The sequence below is a fragment of the Channa argus genome, chromosome 14, assembly GCF_033026475.1.
Source record: "Channa argus isolate prfri chromosome 14, Channa argus male v1.0, whole genome shotgun sequence".
In the NCBI taxonomy this organism is placed as follows: domain Eukaryota; kingdom Metazoa; phylum Chordata; class Actinopteri; order Anabantiformes; family Channidae; genus Channa; species Channa argus.
In genome coordinates, this window is record NC_090210.1 from 21640162 (window position 1) to 21667357 (window position 27196).

At 40.8% G+C, this 27196-nt stretch overlaps 1 protein-coding gene across 1 annotated transcript in view; it reads left to right on the plus strand.

Annotated features, from left to right (window-relative positions):
• kcnq3 (potassium voltage-gated channel, KQT-like subfamily, member 3) overlaps positions 1 to 22609 on the plus strand; it is a 72663-nt gene extending 50054 nt beyond the window's left edge. The window contains exons 3-16 of the mRNA XM_067529150.1: positions 7605 to 7695; positions 8256 to 8382; positions 8860 to 9032; positions 9558 to 9731; positions 11172 to 11282; positions 11777 to 11872; positions 12039 to 12133; positions 13324 to 13350; positions 17416 to 17615; positions 17719 to 17824; positions 19393 to 19524; positions 19616 to 19711; positions 19818 to 19905; positions 21255 to 22609. Of these exons, the coding sequence (XP_067385251.1) occupies positions 7605 to 7695; positions 8256 to 8382; positions 8860 to 9032; positions 9558 to 9731; positions 11172 to 11282; positions 11777 to 11872; positions 12039 to 12133; positions 13324 to 13350; positions 17416 to 17615; positions 17719 to 17824; positions 19393 to 19524; positions 19616 to 19711; positions 19818 to 19905; positions 21255 to 21953 (2215 nt within the window). The 3' untranslated portion in view covers positions 21954 to 22609. The remainder of the gene's footprint in view (positions 1 to 7604; positions 7696 to 8255; positions 8383 to 8859; positions 9033 to 9557; positions 9732 to 11171; positions 11283 to 11776; positions 11873 to 12038; positions 12134 to 13323; positions 13351 to 17415; positions 17616 to 17718; positions 17825 to 19392; positions 19525 to 19615; positions 19712 to 19817; positions 19906 to 21254) is intronic.
• The last annotated feature ends 4587 nt before the right edge of the window (positions 22610 to 27196 follow it).

Here is a 27196-nt window from a genome sequence, read left to right on the forward strand (position 1 = left end):
TTAACATTTTACACAAATTACTATAAATGTTTACTGTACTTGGAAAAATACTGTGTGCTCACTGCACACATAGTTCTTGCTTTTGCTGTAAAAGATTAGAATGCACCATGCAGAGCAACCTGGAATAAAGACAACTGCTGACAGAGACCGAGGCTCCAAACCTGTCAATCATGCCCTCGGTCCATTGGCAGCTGATGGCCCGAGGGCATATGGGTTCATTGCGGGTCTCGGTCTCTTAAGGAAGAACCCGTTGGCCACATTCTTCTGTCAAAGAATCAGATCCGTCCTGGAATAAATGTTGATTACACAAGTCATTATAACGAACGACGTGATAAAACCACATGTTATGTTATAATTGTAATTATGTGTGTCCTAAATTATCAAGCTATGTAAATATTACGTAAAATATATGTATGCAGTTTGTCGATTTTCTTTACTGTTGTAGTGGTGGTGGTGGTGGTGGTCTTAGTAGCCATTTTGTCTTGTCATAAAATGTCTTGTTTGTTGCATAGTCATAAACAAATATCATCTTTCCATTATAGTATAGTACAGATGTGGATTAAATTGTTTTTTCCACCATGAAAAAGGAATGTACTTTTTTTTTTCTTAAATGATTTTGAAACTTAAAGTGAAAAAATGACAGAATAATTTAAATAATACAATAAAAGACCACCCCAACAGCAGATTGACATTTTTTTTTTAAATAGGCTAAATGACAATTATAACACTGCAAATAGTTTGAAATATGACTAGAAACCAAATATGGATGAACATGTCTGCTGGGGCCATTTTAATTTGTATTTATTTTCAGAATGTTTAAATAAAAATGTTCAGTTGGCTCAAATATCAAAAGCAAAGTCCGATTTTTATTTTTTCGAGTTTCAAGTTGTTACTTATTATATAGTATGTGCTGAATGCGTTTATCCGCAGGGCTCAGCTACAGGCATGTTAAAGACTGACACAAAATGGCAGAAAGCAGACTGTACGTGTTGATACAGTTTGTTTACTCGCCGCCTGCTGTAAACCTCACACACCCTGACACACCAAACACTTCTAAAACCCACCCTCCCCAATCACGCCACTCACCTTGAACCTGTTCACCCTGCCATCGGGTGTCTCCATAGAAACGCATCGAGACGGTGATCCCTATTCAGGGCGGGTCTGGTAGGACTATAGCGATGAGCAGGTGTCACCATGGTGATTTGGAGACGGAGGGATCCTCCAGCGAGAGAGAAATGAGCAGCAGTTGCCATGGAGACACAATGCATGTCATCCAGTGCTCACTGGAACTTGTGGTGGTTGGGTGGAGGGGGTGGCGGCGGCAGTGATATAGCAGCTCATTAATGTGCTGCGTTTCCTGAGTAGTCAAAAAAAACACAGACGCAGATAAGTGATTCTGTTTTAATCAGTCCAAGAGTTCAGTGTACACTAGTTTATATACAGTAGCTTGGAACAAACCTGTATCTGAAACGAGATTGTGTGGATCCTGTTTGGACCTTTTTACTGTAATGTAACGATGATTCGATGTGTTGCCTACATTTTGATACTGGCTCGACCTGGAATCCATATCTGGGTTACTCAGTGTATGTGGCTATATGCAGCTTAGGAAAGGTGTCAAAACACATTTGGAATTCATATATCCAAGATAACAAGATTAAACCACATGCAAGTGTTTTTTTTTTTTGTTTATTTTGTGTTATTTGTTTTTTAATTTCATGGGATTAAATGGGCTCATTGGACTAACAGTTCTTCTATTTTCAGCCTCTGCTCTTTCACATTTGGCTTTGTGCAATGTGGCTTTTTGTTTGTTTCGTAGCAATTAGTAGACCTCACTAAAAATCGGCAGCGTGCCGCTTCTGAATTAAAATGCTGGGTGACCTCTGCTGCCGAGGTCGCGTGCAGAGTGTGGGAGGGACAGTTGTGACGACGTGTGAGCTGCAGTGTCACAACTGGACATGTTAAAACAGCAGTGGATGTCAAACTCTGTAGATAGATTTGCTGAGCATTCAGTTTCCTGCATTTATGTTGTATGCATGTTTGGAAGCTGTGACATTAAAAGTGCAAGATGAGCTAGATAGTTTTATTTTTATTGCTTCTGAACACCTCTCTTCTGCTCTTCTTCTTTGAATCCTGCTGCTTCTCGTCCATCTTCATCAGCTGTTTTTAATGTACTTTGCTGAAGCATTATTCCATGTTTTTTTTTTTTTTACAGTCTGTCCCTGAATTAATGAGTGAGCCTCCCAGAGCCAACATCCTGACCAGCCAAGGTCAGATGCAGTGTTTTCCAGCATTAGCAGGTGGACTTGAGGAGGCTTTGCCCCAGAAATGAACTGTCGTTTCCAATATTTTCTCGTAGCCTGCTGAAGCCCTTTTCTAGGAATAAGAGTAACCCCAAACCTTCTTTTTGTAATACCCGGCATTCTCAGGATGTGGCAGCTTTGCTTGTACTTTGTGCTCTTGTCTTTTTGGTCCACTCCTGCAATTTAATTTCATTTGGAAATCTAATCTGGTTTAACACAGTGAGTGTGCAGTGTCTCAGTCAGAGGATGGGACACACTCCCCTCTTGCAGAACTGATTAACACAAACAATGTCTTTTGGACCTTTAACTAAATCAGGCCTGTAGTACTAATTGTTGTAATTAAGTGCTGAAGACATCCATTTTGCATCTGCTAGTGCGGAGCAGAACCTGATGTTTGTTTATGTGAATGCTAAATTAGAAACTGCGACGAGAAACTGAGGTGTAACTCTGGTGTGTCTTTGTAGGTCACACAAATTATTAATATTTAGAAGAATACAGATGATCATGTGCCCTGCATGTTCCTGAAAATAAAACAAGTCTGTTTCCTTCTTTCTGGATGGAAACCTTCTCCTCAAACCCAATAAAACTCAGTACTACTATTACTACCACCCCCACTACTACTACTATTACATAATATTCTGATTATTATTATACTAATAACAGTAGTAGTTCTACTACTACTACTGCTAATGGTGATAATACTAATTATAGTAACAACAGCAATATTAATTTAAATGTAAAACACTTTTCATAAATACGTAACGACTGTTTGAGAAGCTGAAATACTGTTAAGTGTAACATTTCACTAACAAGCTATAATGTTTGGACATAATTGCTGTTTTTTTTTTTTTTTTATTTCTTTTGCTTATAATTTTAAAAAAGCAAGTGAAGCTAAAATAAATTACGTTTAGTCTCTAACCAGGAAAGTCACAAATCGGCAAATTAAAATTGGCTGTTGTCAGATGAAAACTTGGATACAGTGTGAACTTTTTTCGGAATATTTTCTTTGTGCAAATATGTTCCAGATATTATTGTATTACGGATATGTGTTGTAGATGCCTCCACTGAAGTGACTCATTGAACAGCACTGATGGCAATGTAGAGATATTCCCCTCTAAAGGTTTGTGTGGGAGGGTCATCCCCCTACTCAGGTAATTTAATCGATTTCTGATTTGGTTTTGGAGCATAAATAAAACACTACAAAGCCAAATATTTTGGCTTTGTGCCCGTACAGCGCCATAGACCAGCTGACGCTGATTGCTTACACGCCGTCCTGCCGAGGCAGTAATGGCTTCCCCAGCCTGAGGGGTGAACAGGTGACAAGTTACAGCCTGTGGCAGGTGAGACCCACTGAGACGCAGTCGGGCTCTTTGTTGGTCCATTGTTCATTTGACCCCAACCAAACACAACTGTTCAGGACACCAGTTATTTGTAGAAACATCAGGAAATGGGGAGCCACCCCTCCGCCCACGAGACGGTCAGGGTGCTAGAGGATTTTTTTTTTGTCTTTCCTGCCAATATATGAATGAGGATCAGGCTTTTGAGCAATCCAAGCATTTTGTGATGAATCGGTACTGATTTAGCAAAGTCATCTAAAAAAAAAAACCCCAACATTTTTAAGAGAGCTCTCATTTACCTTATTTTGGACCGAGCTGTGCTGAAACTGAAAATGGCTTCAACTCCCATTAGTTTGTGGAATTGTTTGAAGTAATGATCTTGAGATGTGCAGACCTTCCCGACTTCCCATGTTTGATCTACACTAAGCTACTTGGACTTTCCCACTGTAATGTGTGTTGAAGCACAGAGAGGCCGCCAGCTGTAGTCGGTCACGATCACTAACAGGAAGTCACGAGGCCTTGGCCTTCGCAAACTGAAAGACTGAAACCGGAATGTTTAAAGGCCTGTAATGACAAAAGAAAACCCTAAACCAATCAAACCCCATTTCCTTTCCCTTCCCCCACATTGTGAAGAAGATTCATAAAATTCCCACACAGTCCCGTTTACTGGGACTCAGAGACTTGTAGTGAAGCTTACTCCCTATGGACGACTCTGGAATTGGGTCAATAAGTCTGGGTTCCAGTAAACGAACACGAATGCTTGCTCGTTAAAAAGCTACGAATGAGCGCGAGCTTCCTCGGCGGGACGCTTGATAGTGTGATATTTATTTTATTTATTTTATTTATTTTCATCATCGCACCATTTTGCTGTTAATGACTTTGAAACAGGCCACAACGCTGTCTGACAGCTCGTCCCAGCTGATTGATGAATGTGTACAGTGTCAGAGCAGTGGAATTGATTGATGAGTGAGCCGTGCCCCTTAGCAATCATGGGTCAGGAAACAATGTCCTTTGTCCCTGAAGTAGAAGTTCGTGTAGCTCCGTTGTCTAGTTCACGGTTTCTTTTTTACTTTCTCACATCTACATTATTGGAGCCACATTCCTAGTTGACACTTTATTGTTATGTATTGTCTGTTGATTTGTCATCTTTTTCTGTTCTTTAATACGTTTTAAATATAGAGCTAATATTTTTCTGGACTCAGAATTTTGCTTTAAGACAGGCATCAATCAAACTTATCTTCAAAGGTATTTTAAAAGGTACTTACATGTTTTAGATGTCTGTCTTTAGTGTTTTCATTTCTTTTCATTTTTCTGTCTTTAGTGCAGTAATTTCCTTTTCACCTTCACCCTTTCTGTCCATTTGTCTGTCCTACTTCTTTGTAGATCATCCTCCCTTTTGATTCCTTCCAGTTCTTTCATTGGTTCCTTCTGCAAAACCTCCGTCCTTTTCGTCCTCTTTAAAGTAGTTGTATCTTCTTCATGTTACCCTCTGTCATCTTTCATCCTGATATATATTTTTTACTTTTACTAATTTGTCTTTTTTACTACTAAGTAAAACTTCACAGGTTTTTTCTGTTTATAGTGCTGTAGCCTTTATCAGATTGCTTGCGTCTTCAGTCTCAGTTGAAAAGCACACTGGCTTTATTGAAGAATGACTTTGGCAGCCATATTTGTCTTCCACTCATCTCTCTGTCCATTAGAGGCAGAGAGGCGTTACTGAACCTCATTTCCTTTGAAATGACCCTAATTACACAGCCTGAAAATCTAAGATAATTAGCCCTTATGATTTGAGATTCGGTCCTTAATTCCCCAAAGATGAGGTCAACCAAGTGCATCAGCTTCCCCTGCAGAGGAAAACTTGGGGGGGAAAATCACCATTACATAAAAACAGCCCATAGACCTGCTTTTTATCTGAGTCGCCGTGAACCACTTTGAGGTTTGCAACAGTAGCTTGTCGTTTGAAAGCTCAACTTAAAGTAAGCAAATTGTTCTGATCTGTAAGATTTAGAAATTATTATTAAATTTCTACTTTGGTTCTGCTTTTATGCGTCAACATCTTTGTTCACAATTTGAACCAAACTCACAGTTCCTGAGGCGAAACACCTCATCACTGTGTTCTCCCACAGAAACACACATTTTCTATTTCATCTTAAATATTTACCAGCAATAAATCGTGCCTCTCATTGTCTGGTAGAACCAATTTCTGCTAAATGCAGCATGATGATGTTGTATTTTGTAGAAGAGTCTGTACAGGCCTGAGAGGCAGGTACCAGGGCAAAATAGTCTGCGGAGTTGCCATAGCAAACTGTAAAACCTCAGCCAGACAAAAACGGGCTTATGTAAAGCACTAAAATCAAAGTATTGTAAAGCATGTAGCGAGTGTAGTGCTGCTGAATGAGCTGAAAATAAAAAAGGGAATCACTTTTTCCACTGAGGTGACGGTGGGGAACATTAGTCACTGTGCTGGCTACATGTAATTATGTTGCTGTGCGGTTCTGCAGCTGCTTGAATTGATTTAAAGTGATTCCGTGTTAGTGTATTATAGCGTGGTGGTTAACCCAGAACCTGAATCTGAAATAGAGCCAGGATGTGTTCCAGTGTACAAGGAAATTTAAATAATCGTGTGTGTCCAGTACAGATGTTTAGCTAAGAAGCTTGTGTGGATCATTCATCTTTTTTTAAATCCCGGATTAAGCTGTGTGAAAGTGAATATTTGGGTTGGTAGGGCACAGAGAAAGAACATGAAAAGTAATCTATAGAGAACAAATTACACACTCTGACGATAACTTAGAACAAAGATCGTCATAGTTACACAGGTCACCACTCAACTGTATCATGCTGTAGCTGCCAGAAGAACAGATGACACATTTCTGTTGTCCTATGACTTTTTTTGTTGAATTTGGAACCCAACACGAGGTCTCCAACAGAGTTTTTACCTACGTTGCCATTCTGGCATTTCAGCCTCACGTGACACATTTACCGAGAAATGGGAAGTTAAATTTTCACTAAACCTCGAACAGGAAAGTAGCGAAATAATGAAACTGTTTTTTAGGTTTATTAAACTTGAAATTATGAGTTGACTGACTGAGCTTCCTAAATTACGTATGGTTCGTTAAATTAAGTTATAAAAAAAATCCACTCACAGACTTCCCAGCATGCATTGTTTGAGCTAAAAAGCTCTTCATCGGAACCATGTCACGATGGAAACTCTGTAAAAAAAAAAAAAATACTGTATGGAGTATTACTTAAATTATGATGATTAGTGTTGACATCAGTCCCTAAACTTACTTCAACCTAGAGTTTAACACTCCCAAAAAAATCTAAACCAACTTTTCAATCTAACCCAACTCTGGAACAGGTGTTGAGATAGTGAGAGAGAGATTATTTCAAAATGCACAAATGTGAGTAAAAACCCAATGTACCGTTTGCAGAATGTGAAACCAGGCTACAAATGTGCCTCATGGTCAATAACAGATCAACTAATATGATGCTCCTCATTTTTCCATTGCCCCAGTTAAACCAGCAGTTTTTTTCAACAAGGGTCACGTTTTTTTTTTAAATGTCATTTCACATGAAGTACTTCTGATCATTTCATTTTCTCAGCTATAGTGATTTGCATCAGAGTTTTTTAAAAAAAAAATGTTTCACTATAATGTTTTCTTTTGGTTTTAATGATTCAAATTCATTGAGGTCTGGATACATGAAACCAGTGACTAAAGTGATTTATAATTTTCACTCTAATGCATCTGTGCTCAGGCCTTTTGTTGTAAACAATGTTGATTTTAAATATAGATTTTTGTTTCACTGAATCTCTCTGTCTGGTGTAAACTTCATAACAGAGATGTAGCTCTCTCTAGTGGTAAAGTTAAAGCACTGCCTTATGGTGGAAGATTAGAACAAACATATGAACATGTGAGCAGCTTTTGGTATAATACTGGATTTTTTTTTTTGTTTTGTGTCTTTGCAGGTTTTTAATCGTTCTGTGTTGTTTGATTCTGGCCATACTTACAACATTTAAGGAGCATGAGAAGGTGTCTGCACACTGGCTGGTTATATTGGTAAGATAACTAAGGGCTTCTGTTTTGTTGAACCCTGTCTGTTAGTTTTTTGTAAAGAGCTTTAATATCTGAACACCTGCTTTGCCTTTAATTTCCCCCTCTTGTTACAAAGGACTCACGTCGTCTGCATCTTCTGACACACGTTTCTTAAACTCAACACTTATGTAGCAACGCTAGAACAGAAAAACTGTCTCACAGCTTTTCGTCAGTTCCACTCTGCGATGTAACCATTTAATGTCCTATGACAAAAACCTGCCACACAAATTCTTTCTGTACTTTAATTACATCATGTAAAAACTTGTCAAAGTGGGAGGAGCATGACTCAAATTGTATTAACAAGCATAATTGAAGTGCTGGATATTAAACTGCGAAGAATATAGACAAATCCATTAAAATGAAGAATACAACTTGATGACTATACAACATAAAGCAGTAAATCTAGGTAAAAAATTACAACTATTAATTTAAACGTTCAGTGACAATTAATAGAAGGAAAAATCTTTCTACACTGAGTTATTACGTGACCTAACACCAACATCATCCTTCTATTTCCCGTGCAGGAAACGTTCACCATCTTCATTTTCGGAGCAGAGTTTGCACTGAGGATCTGGGCCGCAGGATGCTGCTGTCGCTACAAAGGGTGGAGGGGGAGGCTGAAGTTTGCTCGCAAACCCCTGTGTATTTTAGGTATGGAGGTAGAAAGACAACATTGTGAGCACTGGAAATAAAACTACAGCAGGACCTGCAGAGATCAGGTTCTAGCCACTGGCGTTAGCATTATGTTCTGCTTAGGCCTATGTAGTATGTGCCATACAAACCAGTGGACAGGGGAGATTTCTTTCATAGCTCTTTTGGCTTTAGTAGAAATTCCAACACTAATGGTACAATGATGAACAGATGAAGAGAAAACTGGGCTGCAACGCAGAGACGCACGGGAGCTTTAAAACATGCACCGAGCTGCTCTTTTTAACAGTGTTTCAACAGTTACAGTCCTAATGTTCAACCAGCTCTTGTCAGGGGCTAAATGTGCAGCTCTGCCAAACTCATTCATTATTTTCTAACTTAGAAGGACTTAATAACCATCTCGGGTCAGGCTCATTAATGATGAGCCACATTAAGAAGAGGTTACGAAAGATTCTCTGCTGTCTGCTCGTTCTGCCTCAGACATCTTCGTGCTGATTGCCTCGGTGCCGGTGGTGGCGGTGCGGAACCAGGGCAATGTGTTGGCCACATCCCTGCGCAGTTTGCGCTTCCTGCAGATCCTGCGGATGCTACGCATGGACCGGAGAGGAGGGACCTGGAAACTGCTTGGCTCCGCCATCTACGCCCATAGTAAGGTAGGACCTGATGTGCCTGCAAACGGGAGTGTTTGAAAAGGGCTTGAGGTTTGAGGAGGGTCATTTGGAGTCTTTTGAGACTCTAGTGAACTTTTAAACTCTATTGCCAACAGGTATCATATTGAGGGGGGAAAATGCACTTAAGATTCCTAGAAGCTCTTTAAGAGAGTCCTTGACAGGGAAGCAAGTCTCATCAGTTTATGCTGGTTCTTACAGAGGATGAATTGATTCCTCTCAGCGCTTAATTGATCTACTACATGTGTGTTTAGGTTTGTGCTGTGACTGTTGCTGTAACCTATAATGTTGATTGGGACTGAGTTACTCATCGTGCTCGTCTGAGTTTGTTCGTTCAATAAAACCATGCAGATTATAAAACTGTAGTTGTTATTACCTCCTCCAGCGCACACCTTGGACTGGAGACGGTGATATTCTGAGAAGTACACATTTTACACAAATGAACCTTGGAGAAATGTACCTACAGATACTCCTAATGTCGGTGGACTAACTTTCAGTCATGTGTTGCAGGAGCTGATCACGGCCTGGTACATCGGCTTCCTGTCTCTGATCCTAGCGTCTTTCCTGGTCTACCTGGTGGAGAAGGACGACGCCTCCATGGAAATGTCCAGCGATGAAAACCCCACGGCTCAGACCAAACCGCAGGACTTTGACACCTACGCCGACGCTCTGTGGTGGGGGCTGGTATGTTCGATACGTCATATGCTGTACATTAGTTTTCTGGAAATTTTGGGGAATCTATAATCCGCGACAGTTCATTCCTTCAAAGCGTCACTCGTACTGCAATCCTGAGTACACAGACCACAAACTACGATTGGTTAGACAATCAAAACTTGTCTCTTGGCCAAGTCCCACTGAAACAAGGCCAGTCTTTGCTTGTCCTGACAGTCTTACTACTTTCACTACACTTCGTCGGCCTCCTTTATGCACAGCTTCTTTTTCTAAATAGTGTTTCTTATTAGCATTTTCTTTCCCAACGCCTCCAATTTCCTTTTGCTGATGGACTGATTTCATGTATTATTTCTGAAAATGTACTTAACTGGTCATTTATTCAGTTTGTACATTAAAAACATATCAAGACAATTTCATTAAGTGACCAAATTAAAGTTGGGGGGATTACTGGGGGATACTGTTCACTTGATGGCTGAAACATCTTTTGATCCAGATTAATTTAAACAAAAACCTAAATCTGCTAAAACTGCACTAGGAAAAAATATGATTTCATCACATTTGCAGGATTTAATCAGGTTTACTGATTAAAAGGTTTGAAAATATTTAAAGCCCTTATGTTGTATGTTATGTATATTATTGATGGCAAAAAAAGAATATTTTACTTTTTGCCATTTAAGGTTAGGGGATGCAAAGTTTTTCAGTTAACTGTATCTGTCATTTGGGCATCTTCACAGTTTAGGGTGGATTTGGCTCAGTGTTGGTGGACAGATGATCAACTCATAATTCTTTGGTCATGATCTAAATCTAGGATTCCTGCCAAAAAAAAAACAAATATTAGCTTTTAGCCAACAATAATCTGCTGCCTTTGTTCGTCATCAGAAAGCTCCAACATTTACAACTTCAAAGTCATCTGCTGAAAAACCTCAAATTCAGTGGCTTTATGCAATTTGAAAAGACCAAATCCACAACTGTTAGCGATCCGGTAGCTTTGTTGACAACTGTTCAGTGTTGGCGGACCGTCGTGCTCTAATGAATGCCTTCGAGTGAGGGAAGCACTGATGCAGTTTTTTTTTCCAGCAGGATGACCTCATTAGACATACTGCCCTTCAACCAGAAGGGTAGAGTTCAAGTTCTGTGACAGGAAGCATCTGCCTCACTAAAATAACCTCCAGCAGGGTGATCAATCGTCACTGGCTGCTTGTTGTAGATGACGTACTGTGAAACACTGACCTGCCTTAGTGGATCAATAGGAAGGTCACAGAGCAGGGACCACGGCTGAGTATTTCAACGGAAAGGCTGTAGATTATTAAAGAGGCTTGCACACTGAGAATATGGATGTTGTGGCACAGATGGAAAAAGTCAATTTAAAGTGTCTATTTCTGTCCAAAACTCAGAAACCTTAAAAGAAAAGTCAAAAACAACAAACATTTTATTTCTTTTTTTTTTTTGCAGATCACTCTGACCACCATCGGCTATGGGGACAAAACCCCAAAGACCTGGGCTGGGAGACTGTTAGCTGGCACTTTTGTTCTGATAGGAGTGTCCTTCTTCGCTTTGCCTGCAGTGGGTACACACTCCTGTGTATATAGTGTGCTCAGTATATTATGTTCTGTGAGGGATAGGTTCACAATCTCAAGTCTGTCTTAAAATAGTCAGATCCCCTGTATAAATACTTTAACTGCAGCTTTGCTTGTTGCACTCATTCCTTCTGTTAATGCAGCCCTTCAAGGTTTGTCTGAAGACCTTCAATTAGTCCCATTAAGTGGATATTTTTCAATGGCTGTGAAAAGATTAGCTAGATTGTGTTTATTTTCCTTGCCTGTTTTTTTTTTTTTTCAGCCTGTTCAGCACATCCTGTACTTGCTGGAAGCAGCAAATATCTGCCATAGAATCCCGACTATTCTGACCTTTTAACGTGAAAACCGATACCTTACACCTTAACAGATAAGGCCATGAGAAGCTTAATTTGTGACGCGTGGCACATGAAACCGTAAAGTCTTTTTCGACTGAATGGGCTAGAGACAATCTGCCTCACAGGTTTGTGTTGTGACTTACAGGGCATCCTGGGTTCAGGCTTGGCCCTGAAGGTCCAGGAGCAGCACAGACAGAAGCACTTTGAGAAACGTAGACATCCAGCTGCCGGGCTTATCCAGGTGAAATGCCTGCTGACATCAGCCAACTTGTTATTATATTTAATATAATATATAATTATGTTAGGTGTTACTGCTGAAAAAAACAGTATTGAGTCCTAAAGGTAAATCAAAGCACCTATTTTAACTGAGCTACTCTTTTCTATCCTGTCACTGTCCTTATTTAAAGTCTGCCTGGCGATATTATTCCACCAATCCAATCAGGGAAGACCTTATAGCCACGTGGAGATTTTATGAAACGATCATCTCTCTTCCCTGTTTCAGGTGAGTGACACGAACTGTATAAAAGAAAAAGAAAAATGCTTACTGTGCGTGTTCCTGTCTGTCATAAATACTCAAACATGTACATGTGTGGTATGTTTTGTTTTTATTTTTTGTGTCATGATTTGTGTTCAAATTTTTCTATTTTCCGTAGTTTGCATGTTTATCTTGAACAGTAGGTATATCTGATATAACCGATGTCACAGACGGGATCATAAAGAAAAGCTCAATTTACTGTGGATTATCATACTTCATATTCATAATCACACTTGGAAAAAGCTGAAATACGTACGTCAAGGCAGACAAGTCGTGCGGGTTAGGATCTCTTGGTTTGATGACGCGTTCATAGACATTGCATTTGGTATATATTTTAAAGTATCTACAGTATAAATTGTTTTCATAGGCTGTAGGAAAGTGGAATATTCATTAAAATTTTGACAATTTTCATGGTTTAAAAACTCATAGTTGAACACTGTAAAAAATAGAAATCTGAGCAGTCATTCAGGTAACACAGCAGGGAAGTGGTGAATTAATATTTCCTCCGTGTACAGGTTTAATAATTCAGATAATCACGCCATCCACATTTTGTCTCTTTGTGTCTTACAATAAAGTGTTTTAGACCCTAAACATACGCTGAAACAATCAAATCAAATGCAACCGAAACAAACATAATAAAGCATAAATGTTATATGATACCAACTGGTCCTGTGGGGATAAGTATTCACCCGCTCATTGTTTACATCTAAGCTGAAATGGATCAGTCTGGGAATGGTTACATTTGTAAACTAAACAATCGACTCCACAACAAGATTACAATACCTACGGTCAAGAGTGGTGGTGGTAGTGTGATGGTGTGGAAATGCTTTGCTGCTTTAAGGCCAAGGCCACTGGTCATAACTGAGGGGAAACGTGAATATTACCTAAAGGAGACTGTTGGATCATAGGTCTGTGAGTCGAAGCTCAGGTTTAACTGGGTTATTCAGCAAGACAATGATCCCAAACATAAGTCAGAGTAAGTCGACTTTAAATTGGCTCGAAAGGAATAAAATTCAAGTAAAAGTCCAAAGCGGAACTAGCTATTAAGCACATGGGAAGTGTATCTAATAAGGTTTATGATGTTTGTCTTGTGACTTTTTGGAAGATGCCAACAGCCTTTTGTTAACTTTGTTCTTTTTCTCTGTCCCCGTCCAAAGGAAGGAACACTTGGAGGCCATAGCAAGGTAGGTCACTATTGTTTCATCTCCAGTAGAGATGCTGTAAATCACACGGAGCTGTGGGCCGAGTAGAGGACCTCTGACGGTGCTTTAATTAGCCGTGCATGCAGGAAGGACTAATGACTGTTTCCTAGAATATCCCCCTCCTCCTCGCTTTGAAATAGCTTTCTATATTAATTCAGAACTCGCATAAGTCTTTGCACTAATGACTGTGATAAATATGTGGATCATGATATAAAACTTATATCCAACATTTTAATAGCGCTGCCTCCCACATCAGCTGCTTTGATTACATTCGGGCTGAAAGACTTTAGAAACCTATTAGTGAGCCCATTAGTTAGGATTCAATTATAAATGACAGTTTAGATCGAGTAATTAGGGCCCGAGATGGGGTCTTAGGGTTTGACGAGTTTTCCCTTTTCGTCATTGAGTGAAGCGACACTAATGGGTTTCAACGTGAAGGACTGGCTGGGGATGTTTGACTTGAGAACGAGGTTGATCCACAGTCTTCATGACTGCACTTGACATTCTGCCATCTGCAGTATCAACAGCCACCTTTTCACATTTCTTTAAAGAGGAAATGGAAATATGAGGAAATATGCTCCATAACCTCATGTGCAAAGTTGCCATCAAAGACTTCTGTGACACAGACTCCATGAGCATCAGACATCTTTGCCTTTAAAGGTTTTTGAGTGAGGGTCTAAACAGTCATAACATGTAAATGATTTTTTGCTTGAGTAGGGACTTTTGCAGCTTCTTCTTTATGATGACTCCATGACAACTAGCTCTGTGTGTGTGTGTGTGTGTGTAAAGAGTGAGGCAAAGCTAAGGTAAGGAAGGGCTGGACAGAGCAGCCTGGACTGATAACGCTGTGCAACTTAGGCTAGTGCTTCAACTGTTGTGATGATGGTTTATATTAAATATTAAATGCTGAAGTTTCAAAATTTTATCTGAATGTATGTAGACGAAATCACACACAACTAAATTTTGTGTCTAAATTGATAAGAGACGTCTCTGAGCCTTTCCAACAACTACGAGACACTGTGATGGGTTTGTATAAACTCTACATCATTCATAAATGAAGCTCCATTTGAAGCCTTCCTCAAATTAGAACATAGTGGACTTGGGTTGGGGGGCCTTAAAGAGACAAGAGCTAAAAGAAACTGTTTCGCACTGAGCTGAGGCCTGAGTACTGCATAAACCTCATAGTTAAAATAAGCAGATTTTGAATTGTAAATCATTCACAGCTATTTCAGTAGAACCCTAGAAGAAAATTCTAAACATGAAATGATGCATAATATGGCAAAAAATGTTGGCAGGCCTTTTTTACTTTGCCTTGATACCGTATGCATTGCATGTATGTAGTTTGTGCAGCAAAATACAACTTGTACCAACAACATAAATAATTGAAACTGTAAAAAGTAGCATTACAGGCTCATAGCAGCACAGCGTTTTACATGCATGATCTGATTACTGCTCCTAAAAGCTGCTGAGCTCCAACAACAGAAGCCCTGATATACATGCAGATAGAGAGGAGGGCAGTTCAGTTCACTTACTTTAGACACCTGCTTTGTTTTAGGCTTGACTTAAAGGGTCACGTCACCCTAATTGCCCAAGGAAAATCTACCGGTCTCCAATGATGCACATCATTTTCAAACTTTAAAGGGGAGTTTAGTGAATTTTCCGAGCTGTACAATACCAAAGTTCATGCTACATACAAAGCCCACTGTGAAGTACTGAACCTACAGTATCTAGTTGCTTGTACTATTCAGCGTGGAGATGATTGGAAACCCTGAAAGAAAGGAAAAAGATAACAGTGGTAGGGAAATGGGGAGGCACTAAAGGGGGAAACTGGCGGGGGGGGGATAAGCATAAAGAGGCTCACTTAAGGATGGAGAGTGGTAGAAACAAAGTGAGAAAATAATGACGGACCGAGAGAGCAAGTTCGAAGTGCTTTGCAGGATCAGTGGCTGGGAAATTAGCAGCCTGACATTATCTTGTTCCACTGAGCGAAGGGGTGGACGCCAGCCAGAGACGACAACAGCATCACCATGTCCAACAAGGGGGCGATAAGCCGCTCGCTCCGTGCGAGCGTGTTTCGCTCCCTCTGAGTGATTATTAGAGCTTTTATCGGGGTTATCCAGTGGTACTGTGTGGCCCATTCAACACGACAGTGAGAGAAAATTACATCCCGTCTGAGAGTGTGTGTGTGTGTGTGTGTGTGTGTGTGTGTGTACCTTGCTCTTGTTCTGCTGATGATGTCAATCTTTTAAAACACCTTTATGCTTCATTTTACACACTCTTTACTGTTGTTGTGCGTCATAGTGAGCAGACATATTCAGCCACCCTCACTGCACCTCGTCATTTATTATTGTCAGGGTTGTACAGGTGCAGTGACCAAAGTGTGTGTTTGTGTGTGTCTGTGTGTGTTACTGGAAAACAGAGCTGTGGGAGATAAGAGCATTACTTATTTCTGTTGTGTTGCCTCATTTATGGAGGGCCACATGATAATCACATCTAATTTTCTTCCTTTTATTCTGCTGAGGAGTAGTCAGAAAGAGATTGTGTTTGCCGTTAAAGCTTCCTATTCTGCAGCCTCTCAGCGCCGTAATCTGCTGTCTCTATTCTGCCCCGAGGCCACATAGAGGCTCATATTGTGTGCCGGCTGTGGGAGCAAAGTCACTGAGAACGCTCCACGTTTTAGAGGCTGTCGGCGGCTCCAGTTACCCCACCACTCTGCTTATTCCAAGGCACACAGGAGTCTTATTTTACCCGGGGAGCTCTGGTCTTTGTGCTGCCAAATATTGTCAGCCACTTGACAGTAAAGGAGACCAATCTCCTTGCAGCTTTTTTTTTGGAAGCTTCTTTCTGCCAGAAGAGTGGCGTTGTTGCTTTGGGGGCAGCAGACCATGAAGTGTAATGTGTGTGTGTGTGTGTGTGCAAATATTTAAGGAAAGTTCTAGCCAAGAATTGAGGTTTTATTTATTTAGAAAAAGCCGATAACTTATTGTTAACCAATCCCCGAAGAAATTGCCCAAAAGACTTTTAATTGTCATGATGACAGACCTTAGTAAAGGTGGAGCTGTATTGGACAAATGGCTGCTGCATCGCTTTGTTCGTACCACACAGGGGGTCAAGAGCCAATTTTTTGTTCTGTATTCCAGTCTGTTGGAATCAGGTGCCTCTAAGTTCAGTTCCTTTTCACTGGTGCCGCCATAATTTCCCGAAGGTTGACATTTGCAAAAACTCATGGGATGTGACCTCAAACTCTGCGTCTATCCTGCTGAAAACTTGTAACGTTAAGGAATCCCACATGAAGCAATCCAAAATTCCCCCCCCACTCAGGGATAATTACAGCTGCAGGGATGCTTAAAACCTGCCAAGGCCTAGATTTTGCAGACATCAGTAGGTGAGTATAAACAGAATTAATGATGACCTCGAAATCGATAGACAATTTCAATACCTGGGTGTCTGCATAGGCAGATGTGTTGCATCTATAGGCAAAGCATTAAAGGTTTTGAACTGTGTGGTCTGAACAGGCCACTGCCTCACACAGAAGCTGTAGCTATGCAGATGCAGAAACTATAAAGTGTGCTTAAATGTTTAGAGCCCAAAGGACATCTACAGTGCATGTGGAATTAAGAATGTTACAGGTTTCAGTGATAAAGTAGTGTTGGAGATTCTTAATCAGATGTGTGTTTTAGTAATTATGGCTGAGTAACACGCAACATTTTTAGCCCCGGTGTATTTTCACTCTACGTTGACATTTTGACCTTTTTAATTTCGCATGCACTCGTGATTCAACTTTTGTTACTAACAGATTGTGGAACAGACATTGACAGAGCCTCTGTTATATCAAAATCTAAAGTTAGTCACAGCGTCAAGAAATTTTCTGCAAACCACGTTTCACATAAAAGTCCGACTGGGAATAAATCCGAGATGAAAGACACTGATTTTGACTTGTTCTGGAGGCTTTGTGCTGTTATCAAATGTGGATGTTGAGCTAACAATAATTTGACAACTTCATTTTAGTCTTACTGCACACTGTATCTCCTTTGTCCTCCACCACAGCCAAAAACTGAGTTTACTTGAGCGTGTTCGCCTTCCCAATGCAAGACTGTCGGTCGGGGCAGGCAGGAAGCTCATTGGTAACGCTGAGTCCATTGAGGAAAGTCCCTCCAAAGAGCCTAAACCTGCTGGCTTTAGTAACCGGGAACGCTTCCGCACTGCCTTCCGCATGAAGGCCAACACACTCCGCCAGAGCTCAGAAGGTACTTCATGGAGGAAAAGAATAAGCCAAAAAACTTTATTAAAAATGATCTTTGCTACTCAACAGCACGTCGGTGGTGTTTTCATGTCTTGTGTTTCCTTAAGATGCTGGGGCTCTGGCAGATCCAGCCTTAGAGGAGCGGGGCTTCCCTCCTGAAATCCTCCTGGAGGAGATGATCCCCGCACTGAAACTGGTTATCAGAGCAGTCAGGTCAGAGCCTTGAAATGTTCATTTTATCAATGGTCCTTCAAAGTCTAAACGAAACGAAAATGTTGTTTGATGCATTTCATGATGTCACTGTTATAATATTTTATTTTATGGTCACAGCACAGGGACATTTGGTTTTCCTGGTCAAGATATTTCTGCTGCTGTTTGGATATTTTCTTTCCTTTGGACAAAATAATACAAATGCATCATTGTGCATCAGCACAAACAGCCATTGAGGAACTTGCCAAAGTAATTCAGTATTAAACTAATCTGAGGGCACATGCACACCTCTACAGATACTTCCAATTTATTATTATTATTATTATTATTATTATTATTATTATTATTATTATTATAAATATTAATAATAATAATAATAATATTAAGAGAGAAGGATTTACCCTGCAGCTACATGTAGAAGTGGCTACAGTGCTCCTGCAACCCTGAATAGGATCATCAAAGGATCATCAAAGCAGATAATGATGTAGGGATTGAAAACAAATGAAAACACATAGCACAGTTGTAAATGATTCCTTTCTTTCTGTAATCGAAAATGTTCTGAATCCACTCGCAATTTGATTTGAATTGGTTGGTTACTTTTTAAGTTAACTGGACAGTTAACCCATTAAAAAAAAAAATGGCCCATTTTTGGATATAACTGACAAAAATGGGCTGTTCAGGAGATGATCACAAACAGTTAACCAAGACAAATGATGGGATCAAGCATCTGATGTCCACTTGTACTTGACAGTGGTAAACACGGTCCCTTCAGTATTGAAAAAGTAGCCAGGGTCTGAGCTGCAGAAACCAAAGAGTGCAGGCAGAACTCACACGTGCTCACAATGTGCTGGTAAATCTATAGGCCACACAGCTAACATAATGCAGGAATTCAATCTGGTGTGAAGGCCTGTGAGATGAGTGATTAACCCTGTGAAAGTGCTGCTTCCCTCCACACCATTATTTTGGGGCTGAATGGGTCTCTGAATGGGATGCTCAGCCCCAAAGGGTTTTAGTTTCCAGGTCCAAGAATTTCTGCCAAACACTGAAGCTTGAGCAGCAGCCACCGACTCTGGGAGTCTGATTCAAGTCAGTCCAAAGTGGGAGCTCTGCGGGTGGCAGGGTGGCCTCAGGGTTGAGGGGGTCAAAGAACTGAAAGATCGCAGATTCAAACAGGGAAAGTGTTTCTGACCAGAACAGCAGACCCCCACCTTCCCCTTTAAAATCAGACATGCATCACAAATGTTGGGGCCTGCTGATAGTTTACCAAAGACAGATTTTTGTAGCAGGGTTTGCAGCTGGCGGTAAAGTGGCTCCAGAGATTGTGCAATGCTTCCTTTAAACTGGAGTTGCTGCCTAGTTATGTGTCTCCGGATGCAGTGTTTGAGTTAGTTTAAGCTGATGTGTGAGACTGCCTTCAGGTGCTTTCAGGTCCAACTGGCAGCAGACACAGGAACTGGTCTGGACAGAACTTGGGTTATCCCACGAGGGAGCTGATGGATGTCGGTAAAAAGAAGGATGTCTGAGCAGCTGATTACATTAGATCACCTACTCTAACTGTTGAATTCTTATAGGATCATGCAATTCCTCTTGAACAAGAAGCGGTTTAAGGAAACTCTGAGGCCTTATGATGTCAAGGACGTGATCGAGCAGTACTCTGCTGGACACCTGGACATGCTCTGTAGAATTAAATACCTCCAGGCAAGGTCAGTAACTACACACACAGATGGGGGTCTCTGTTTGCATAGAGTGAATATCTCCCCTTCCTCAGGCTCATCCTGTTTGTCTTGCTTCAAGGATCGACATGATTCTTGCCCCTGGACCTCCCCTCACCCCGAAACACAAGAAAACTCAGAAGACACCCTTTGCCTACCCATCGAATCAATCACCCAGGTACAGTCATGCTCCTCATAGAAAAAACACTCAGTATATGACCAAAAAAGTTGTATTGTATTATTGTCTGTACAGTCCACAAATACTCAGTGTCCCTGTGTTTCAGGCATGAGTCCTATCTAGCCAAAGCTGCCTCCATGCCAGATGTCGAAGACCAAAGCATGATGGGTAGATTTGTCAGGGTGGAGAGACAGGTGAGGATTGGAATTGCAAAGACCCTTAAAAAATTATTGGAATTTCCCCCATTTCAGGTCTACTAGTACAGGACTTCCTAGCTGAAAACCACCTAGAGGTTTTTTTTATTTTTAAATAAATGAGTGCATACATGTTGCAATAAAATTAATCCTCTGCATCCAACCCATCCCACTGGGTGAGCAGTGGGCCGCCACAAGCGTCACACGGGGAGTTGGCCCTGAGCGTCTTACTGAGGGACATATCTGGTGCGTAAATAGTGATTTGATCCCGCGGACTTCTAAATCCCAGCTTGATGCTCCACCCAATTATTTCTGTGAAATTGCAGAATGGTGCATTTCATATGCAAATTTACCCTGTAGACCCGTTGCAATCTTGACAGTGCTGACCTTTGATTGTACAGAGAGCTGGAGAATCCAAGATGGAGGAAGGTACAGTATTAGGCTGATGATATACTTGCTTTTAACTATGTGTTTGCGTGCACATCATGTCAACCTCATGTATCTTGGCTTGATCTGAAGCACGGCACATGACTCATTAGGCCGTATTAACACCATTTCTGTTTTTAATTACCGTTTTCTCTGCCATAATCTTAAACTCCCAAGGACACTAAGGCTCTAGTCTACCCCCTAGTGGAGAGAAATTTAAATCCTCCACACATACCCAAAGTACATAAGCAAATATGAGAACAATGACCCCAGCAGGACAGCTGTTTATGCTACGAGTTGGTAAAAAGAAAGTATATCGCTGTCCTGATGTACTGTAGTTGAGCTGTACGAAAACACAAAACTCAGTCAGCGAGCTAACAATATCACCCTTGCAAGAAAATACATTCTAACCTTTTTAGTTTGATAGAAGCCTTAGTTCAGTGCTGACAGCAGATATAGCCACTCTACCATAGTAAGCTTGTTGGTTTAGTACTTTAGTACTTGCGTTAAAGCTACAGTATGCATCTTTTCTCAGATACTGTTGTTGAAGCCAGATTCACTGAGATTCACTGATCAGCAATGTAGCGATATTAACTGAGGCTCGTCCTCCTGATCCATCAATGATTTCTGCTGGATTTTTTCGTTTTGGATCTTCTTATCCTAATTTTATCAGGACAACCACCTTAAGGGCTGTTCAGATCGTAAAAGCCAAAGAAGAGCTGTTTCAGAGCAGGGAGAGGTATCGCTCAGCTGAGCAGGCTACATTGAATGTGAGTTTCATGATACGACTGGCTTAAGTTGCATATTGTAGCTTTGACATATTCATTATTTTACATCCACTGCACCAAGAATAACACTCTAGAAATCCACAGGAAACTTGATCATCATTCTGTGCCGCTTGTGTAAATCTGTCTCTGGCCCAGGTGGAGGACATGGAGAAGAAGTTGGACTTCCTGGTGGACATGCACATCCAGCACACTGAGCACCTGCAGGTGGACTCTGCAGGCGGTGCCAAGATGACCCTGGGGACCTGTGAGCCTACAGGGAACGGTGAGATCAGACAGGTTTTCATGAACTACATCGAGGCATTTCCACACATGTCCTACCAGGTGCCTGTCAGCAAGGTGAATCCATATTATGGTAGGTGTGGAAGAGAAGGAGGGGAAGGTGTGGGGTTAGGAAGGGGAGGCCATGTAGCCCCAGATCTTAAACCCCCGCCATTACACCCCCAATGCTACCGTTCAGCACCCATGCCTACCTACACTGAGCGTCCCACAGTGTTGCCCATCAGCTCCCTGCAGGACTTGTCAGTGGGGCCGGGTAGGACCACAGGGGGGCGGGGGGGCGACTCCCCTCTTTCCATGCTATCTGTGAACCACGAGGAACTGGAGCGCTCGCCCAGCGGTTTTAGCATCTCTGGGGAGCGGGAAGCAGGGGCAGATTTGAACTTGTCGATGGGGATAGCGACTGGGGACAACAGCTGGATGAGACCCAGACCAAGCTACCTAGCGGAGGGGGAGACAGACACAGACACGGACCCCTTCACACCCAGTGGGGGGGCCCTGCCGCTCTCCTCTACGGGGGAGGGTTTTGGCGACGCTGTGTGGAACACGCCACCTTGAGAGGTGCTTGTGTGACCACACAACTCTGAATTGCGACTTTAAAGCCAACCCATGCCTCTAAAACTCACATCGGTTTGGGCCAAAGCCACAGCTCTGGGCCGAACCATTTGGAGGAAATGTGGGTGCAAACTGCCGTGATGCTACAAGGTCACGAGAGAGGTCGGAGACCAATGCGGCTCTCATGAAATGAGCGCTGTCCAGGCAGAGCCATGGCGTCGATCAGGCATCGAAAAAAGGGAAAACCAGATCACTTGTAAAGTAAAACTCTGTATAGTGCACTCTTCGCAAAAATCTACATAAATGAAAAAAGAACGTTAATATACATACTATATACACCCAAAAGCTTTATCGCTGCAAAGCCAACCGCACTGCATGTAACGCATGCGATTTTTAGTGTAGACACTGCAAAGTTCAGCATATCAGGAAATGAAAAAAGAGATTGAATGGATACATATACTTGCTATGCCATTTTGTAACACTTATTTTTTTATATGAATACATTTTCATTGCTTTTTGCATGGTCTGCATGGTAATGCACCATCCTAGGGTTTGACAGATGGAAGGTGATAGTAGAACCAAAAGTCTCCTGTCTGTTTCTGAGTCTGCGTGTGCTTGTGTGAGTCTGTGTATGAGAGTTGGTGGACGGACGAAGGGGGGGGGGGCATCGCCAAACACTGGTCGGTTGCTGGTTGTCCCGTGTCACCTGTTTTGCTTTTCTCACACATGCTGTAAATTCTTCAAGGGTCAGTTCGGTCCAGTTTCTGATCAAGTTGTTTTCACACACAAAACTCTCTTCCACAAACACATGATATGTAAAATGAGACAGATTTTGAAACGCTGAATCTCCACTGCTTTGTTGGCACATGAATTCAGGGATCTAGACCACCTGTGCATTTTTAAGTAACGGTTTCTGAGCGTCTTGACTGCGGAGGTCAGTATGTCGTTTCTTGAGTAGAATTTTTATCGCACGTTCAAGTAATTTTCAGACGAAAATGTCGGTGTCCTTCCATGACTGAAATAAGAAACTCACAAGTTGAAACTGACAAAACTTCTTCGTCTGTGCGTGAAATACCAAGACAAAAAGAAGAAAACTTTTTAAAAATCTAGTTTAGACTTCACCCAGACTCGCACTCAAAGACAAGCCACAGCCTTGTGACTTCTTGCTGTGTTTGCACTGGTAATGACCCTGGTTTTAATCTCTAGCAGTCTATTAAAATAAAAGCTGTTTGAACCAATCAGTTCAAACTTGCAAAAAAAAACACCACTTTTTTTTTTTTTACTGTCCAACAACATATTTTGCAGTGACATAACTTGGAGATAGAACGTAATATTTTTAGTTTTTTTTTAAATCAGGATTTCCTCTCACCTGTGCACTGCTGCACAATAAGTGACTCGAGTCTGAGCAACACTTACTGCAACAAACATACAAAGCTTTACAAAATAAACCACACATAGGCCTGAACTACGTTTACTACTTTAGATTTAGCAGAACACTGATACTGAATGTAATATCTGACTACTATCTATATGTACACACCCGAATTATTACTCAGTCATAGCATGTTCCAGCACCTGCAGAGTCAGGTGAATGTTGCAGTCAGCCTTCCACACTGGGCTTCAACAGCAAGTGTAAATGCTTTTAAGAGTTTTACGCTTTTACGACGAACGGTAAAAACTTTGGATTTAGCTTGGATCAGACCTGATGGTCCTCCCAACATGGCAGATTCTGTCATATGTTCTCTTTCAGCTCAGGGCACAAAAGGTTCACGTTCTGGAGTCTGTTGCATGGACGGTATTTGACAGCAGTGTGTAACAACCGTCCTAAGAGCCTTTAAATCGGGTGCTCACAGGAAGCTCGGTCGTCATCTCTCAAATTACCCCGTATAATAATAAAAGCCTGTGCTGTGCCCAATCTGTTATCTGTTTTCCTCTGTTTGTAGTGATTGAAATCAGGAGAAGGCAAATTAAGTTAAAATGTTCGGGGGCGTAATGTTAGAGGGTGTAATTGTATCCTTGATATTTTCCGTGCAGGCTGCAACTTTCCACGTGAAGCCTGGTGTGGAGGAAGCGACCTGTGAACCAAACATTAATTATTATTACCTATTTAACTAATTGTACTACAGTTACTATTGTTACTTACAATAACTTCTGCTACTGAAACCCATTCAGTTATATGATATAAAATGATTTACATGCAATGCTTAGACCAGATGTCACCACGAATAGTTGATATAAGGACATAACTTGATGATATATCCCTGTAGAAATTAATTCTTTGTGCCTCTGAAGCGAAAAAACCTTCACAATGACTCCACATCTTTATTCTGTCTTTTGTGTTTCAGTGCCACTTTATTCTCACCACCTGATAGAAAAGCTGTACCGAATTTAAAACGTCCCCCCACTTTGCATTTGTAAAACCCCCCGTTTTGTAGCTTTGCGATGCTTTTAAATCTTTCACTGAATTCAGCTGCACCGAAATGTAAAGGTTGTAACGTTGTTATTCCTTTTTTTTAAATCAACTTAAAGTCGAACTGTTTGGCCTGTTTGCGGGGGGGAGTTGCTCTCTGTTGAAGGTTGCTCACTCTCCAGAGTCATTAACACCAGTGATTTTGTGCCCTCACACTTCATGCTGCATTTACAGGAAAAACATTCAGTGAGCTACGGTACGGTTACATTGCTTCCTTTTTAAAATGTGTGCATTTTGCTTCCATTCTGAATTTGTACACATGTATCAGTTCAGAAATACGGCTGTATGAATACACTGGTATAGTTTCTGTTTCCATGGCACATTACTGTTAAAACCCTTTCAATATTATTTAAACTGTCTTCCAAAGACAAAGAAAAAACTAGGGGAACGGGAACAATTTTGCCCATATTCAAACTGCCAGCATTACTTTTCAACGCGGGAAAAAATAATTTTCACTTCCTGTCCAGATGGGCTGTGTGAAGTAAATGGCATGTTATGTGTCATGTACAAACACACACCCAGAAATCATGTTGTATTGTGTTATGATGAAAAGCTTGTGCACTTTATCTCCACTGACATCCTTTCATTAAAGCAAAAAATAAATAAATAAATAAACTGATGCATTTAATTCACCCGTGTCCAGTGCAAACAAGCCTATTGCAAGAAACGGTAGTTAAATGAAGTCACTGCTCGACTGTGCTCACTAGTTAAAACGTTAAAATGATGAATATCACATAGTTTGTACTGTATGTCTGGTCTGTCCACAAACATTGTAGCAAACATTATATTATGTACTGTAGGTGATGAGAAGAGTTCTGACGGTGAGAATGAGAAATTTACGCAGCACTGCATAGTTATTTGATTTAATATTTAGTCTAATTTTCTAAACTGATTCTAAACTCACTTAGTTAGATCTAGTACCACGTGAGTGCTGATTCTCATTGGGTGCAGTGCTACAACAGCAAAAATGGAGTCAATGTCAATACAAAATATCACGTTTGCCTAATGATCTTTTTAAATGTGTGTCTCTTTATCCACCGAGTTCATTTGGTTTGACCTATATCTTTTTGAACTTCAAGCCTCCAGATTCAACCCGACGTAAAACCAGCTTCAGTTTGCTCGGATAAAACGGACTCCAGTCGGGAGTTGTTTTGGATTTTCCGTAACGTGACCTAAGGTCGAAGGATCAGCAAAGCTCTTTACACGACACTGGAGCTGGCTTCACAGAGAACGAGAGCGGCTCTGAACGATTATTGTTTCACCCGCTTTGAGTTGTGAATCGCTTCGCTGCTGGTTTGTTGCAGAGCTTTTAATAAGTGAAGTCACAGGAGAATGTGACCACTATCCATGCTGCTTCATTAAAAACTTTGCTGAGTCATTTCTACAGGATATGTTATTAAGTATCCGGCATTTTAAAGCTCATAATAACTAATGTCCGTTTGATTGTTAGTTAAAAATTGAATAGTTTGTGTTTAAAAGCTTTTCATTATTTCATAATACTTTACAAACACAATCGTCACTTGCACAAGCTATTCTTTTTTTGACAATTCATATTCGCTCTTTAGTCTTGATTATTATTAAAAAAAACAAAACAAACTTAAACCTTTTTAATTTGTCACTTTTGCTGTTTTCCTTTTCCCTCTTTCTCCCCGTCTTCAGCCTGCCGGTTGTAAAACCTCAGTATTTTCCACATGAATTGGTTTTATTAAATTTTTGACTTTAGTTTTCCGTTCCCAATATCATAATATGCTGTTTTTAACGTTCTGTCCATTAAACTGGAGGAGGTGCTACGCTAAACATTGTAAATGGACACACGTGTGCTTTAACGCAGGGCACTATAAGGCAACCTGGGATTTGGTTATAGCGTCCAGAAAACAAACTAATTCCAGTTTTTCTCCTTGTTTACCGATGTATAAATGGAATTCAGTTTCAACCAAATTAAAAAAAATAAATAAATGACCTTTTTTAACGTCTAGCACTTGCTGTAGTAATTTCTGTTCATGCTTTCTATCAACAGAATATGTTCTTGCAGTGGGGACTCATTTGTGATGAATGAACACAAAGGAAACAATGGTGCACGCTTGCAGTTGTCGTAGGAACCTTCTGCTTTTCACAAATAAGTTTTTAGTTTGTTAAAAAGGCTGCAGCGATATTACTGCAACACTAAAGACTAAACACGCTTCAGTTCACTTCAGACACACAACATCACACGGTACTAAATCCTCCTTCAATCCCTGAAAGCCATAGACTGTTCCTCGTATGAAACGCGTGGAGTTTTCAACACGTCTGTCCTCTTGTCTGTACCTTCATGTGCGTCATTTGTTCTCTTCAACTCTGTGTGTGATCTCGTCTGTACGTGCATCGGTTTTTGTTTGAAAAGGAGCACTTTACGGCATCCGAGTAGTCAAGAGGGCAATAGTGCTTGCTGTGATTGTTCTCTTAAGTATGGTTGTATTCACTGTAACTGCATTTGAGGCAATGCACTGACTGACACATTCTACATAACCTGTAACTTCATGGACATTTCGATTGCTACAAATTATTTGTGCCTTGGCCTTTTACAGTACAGTTCTGTTTAAAGTGTTTGTTTTGTTTTTTACAAAGTTTTTTCATTTAATGCTTTTTTTTTTTTCTTCTCACACCAGCTGTCAAAACACATCCCAAAACTGTTGGTCTCTCTGAAAAAGGCTGCATTTACACACAGAAAAACATATAATTAAACAGCATTGTGGATTTTGGAAGGCTTTTTTTGTTTTGTTTTGGGTTTTTTTAGCAG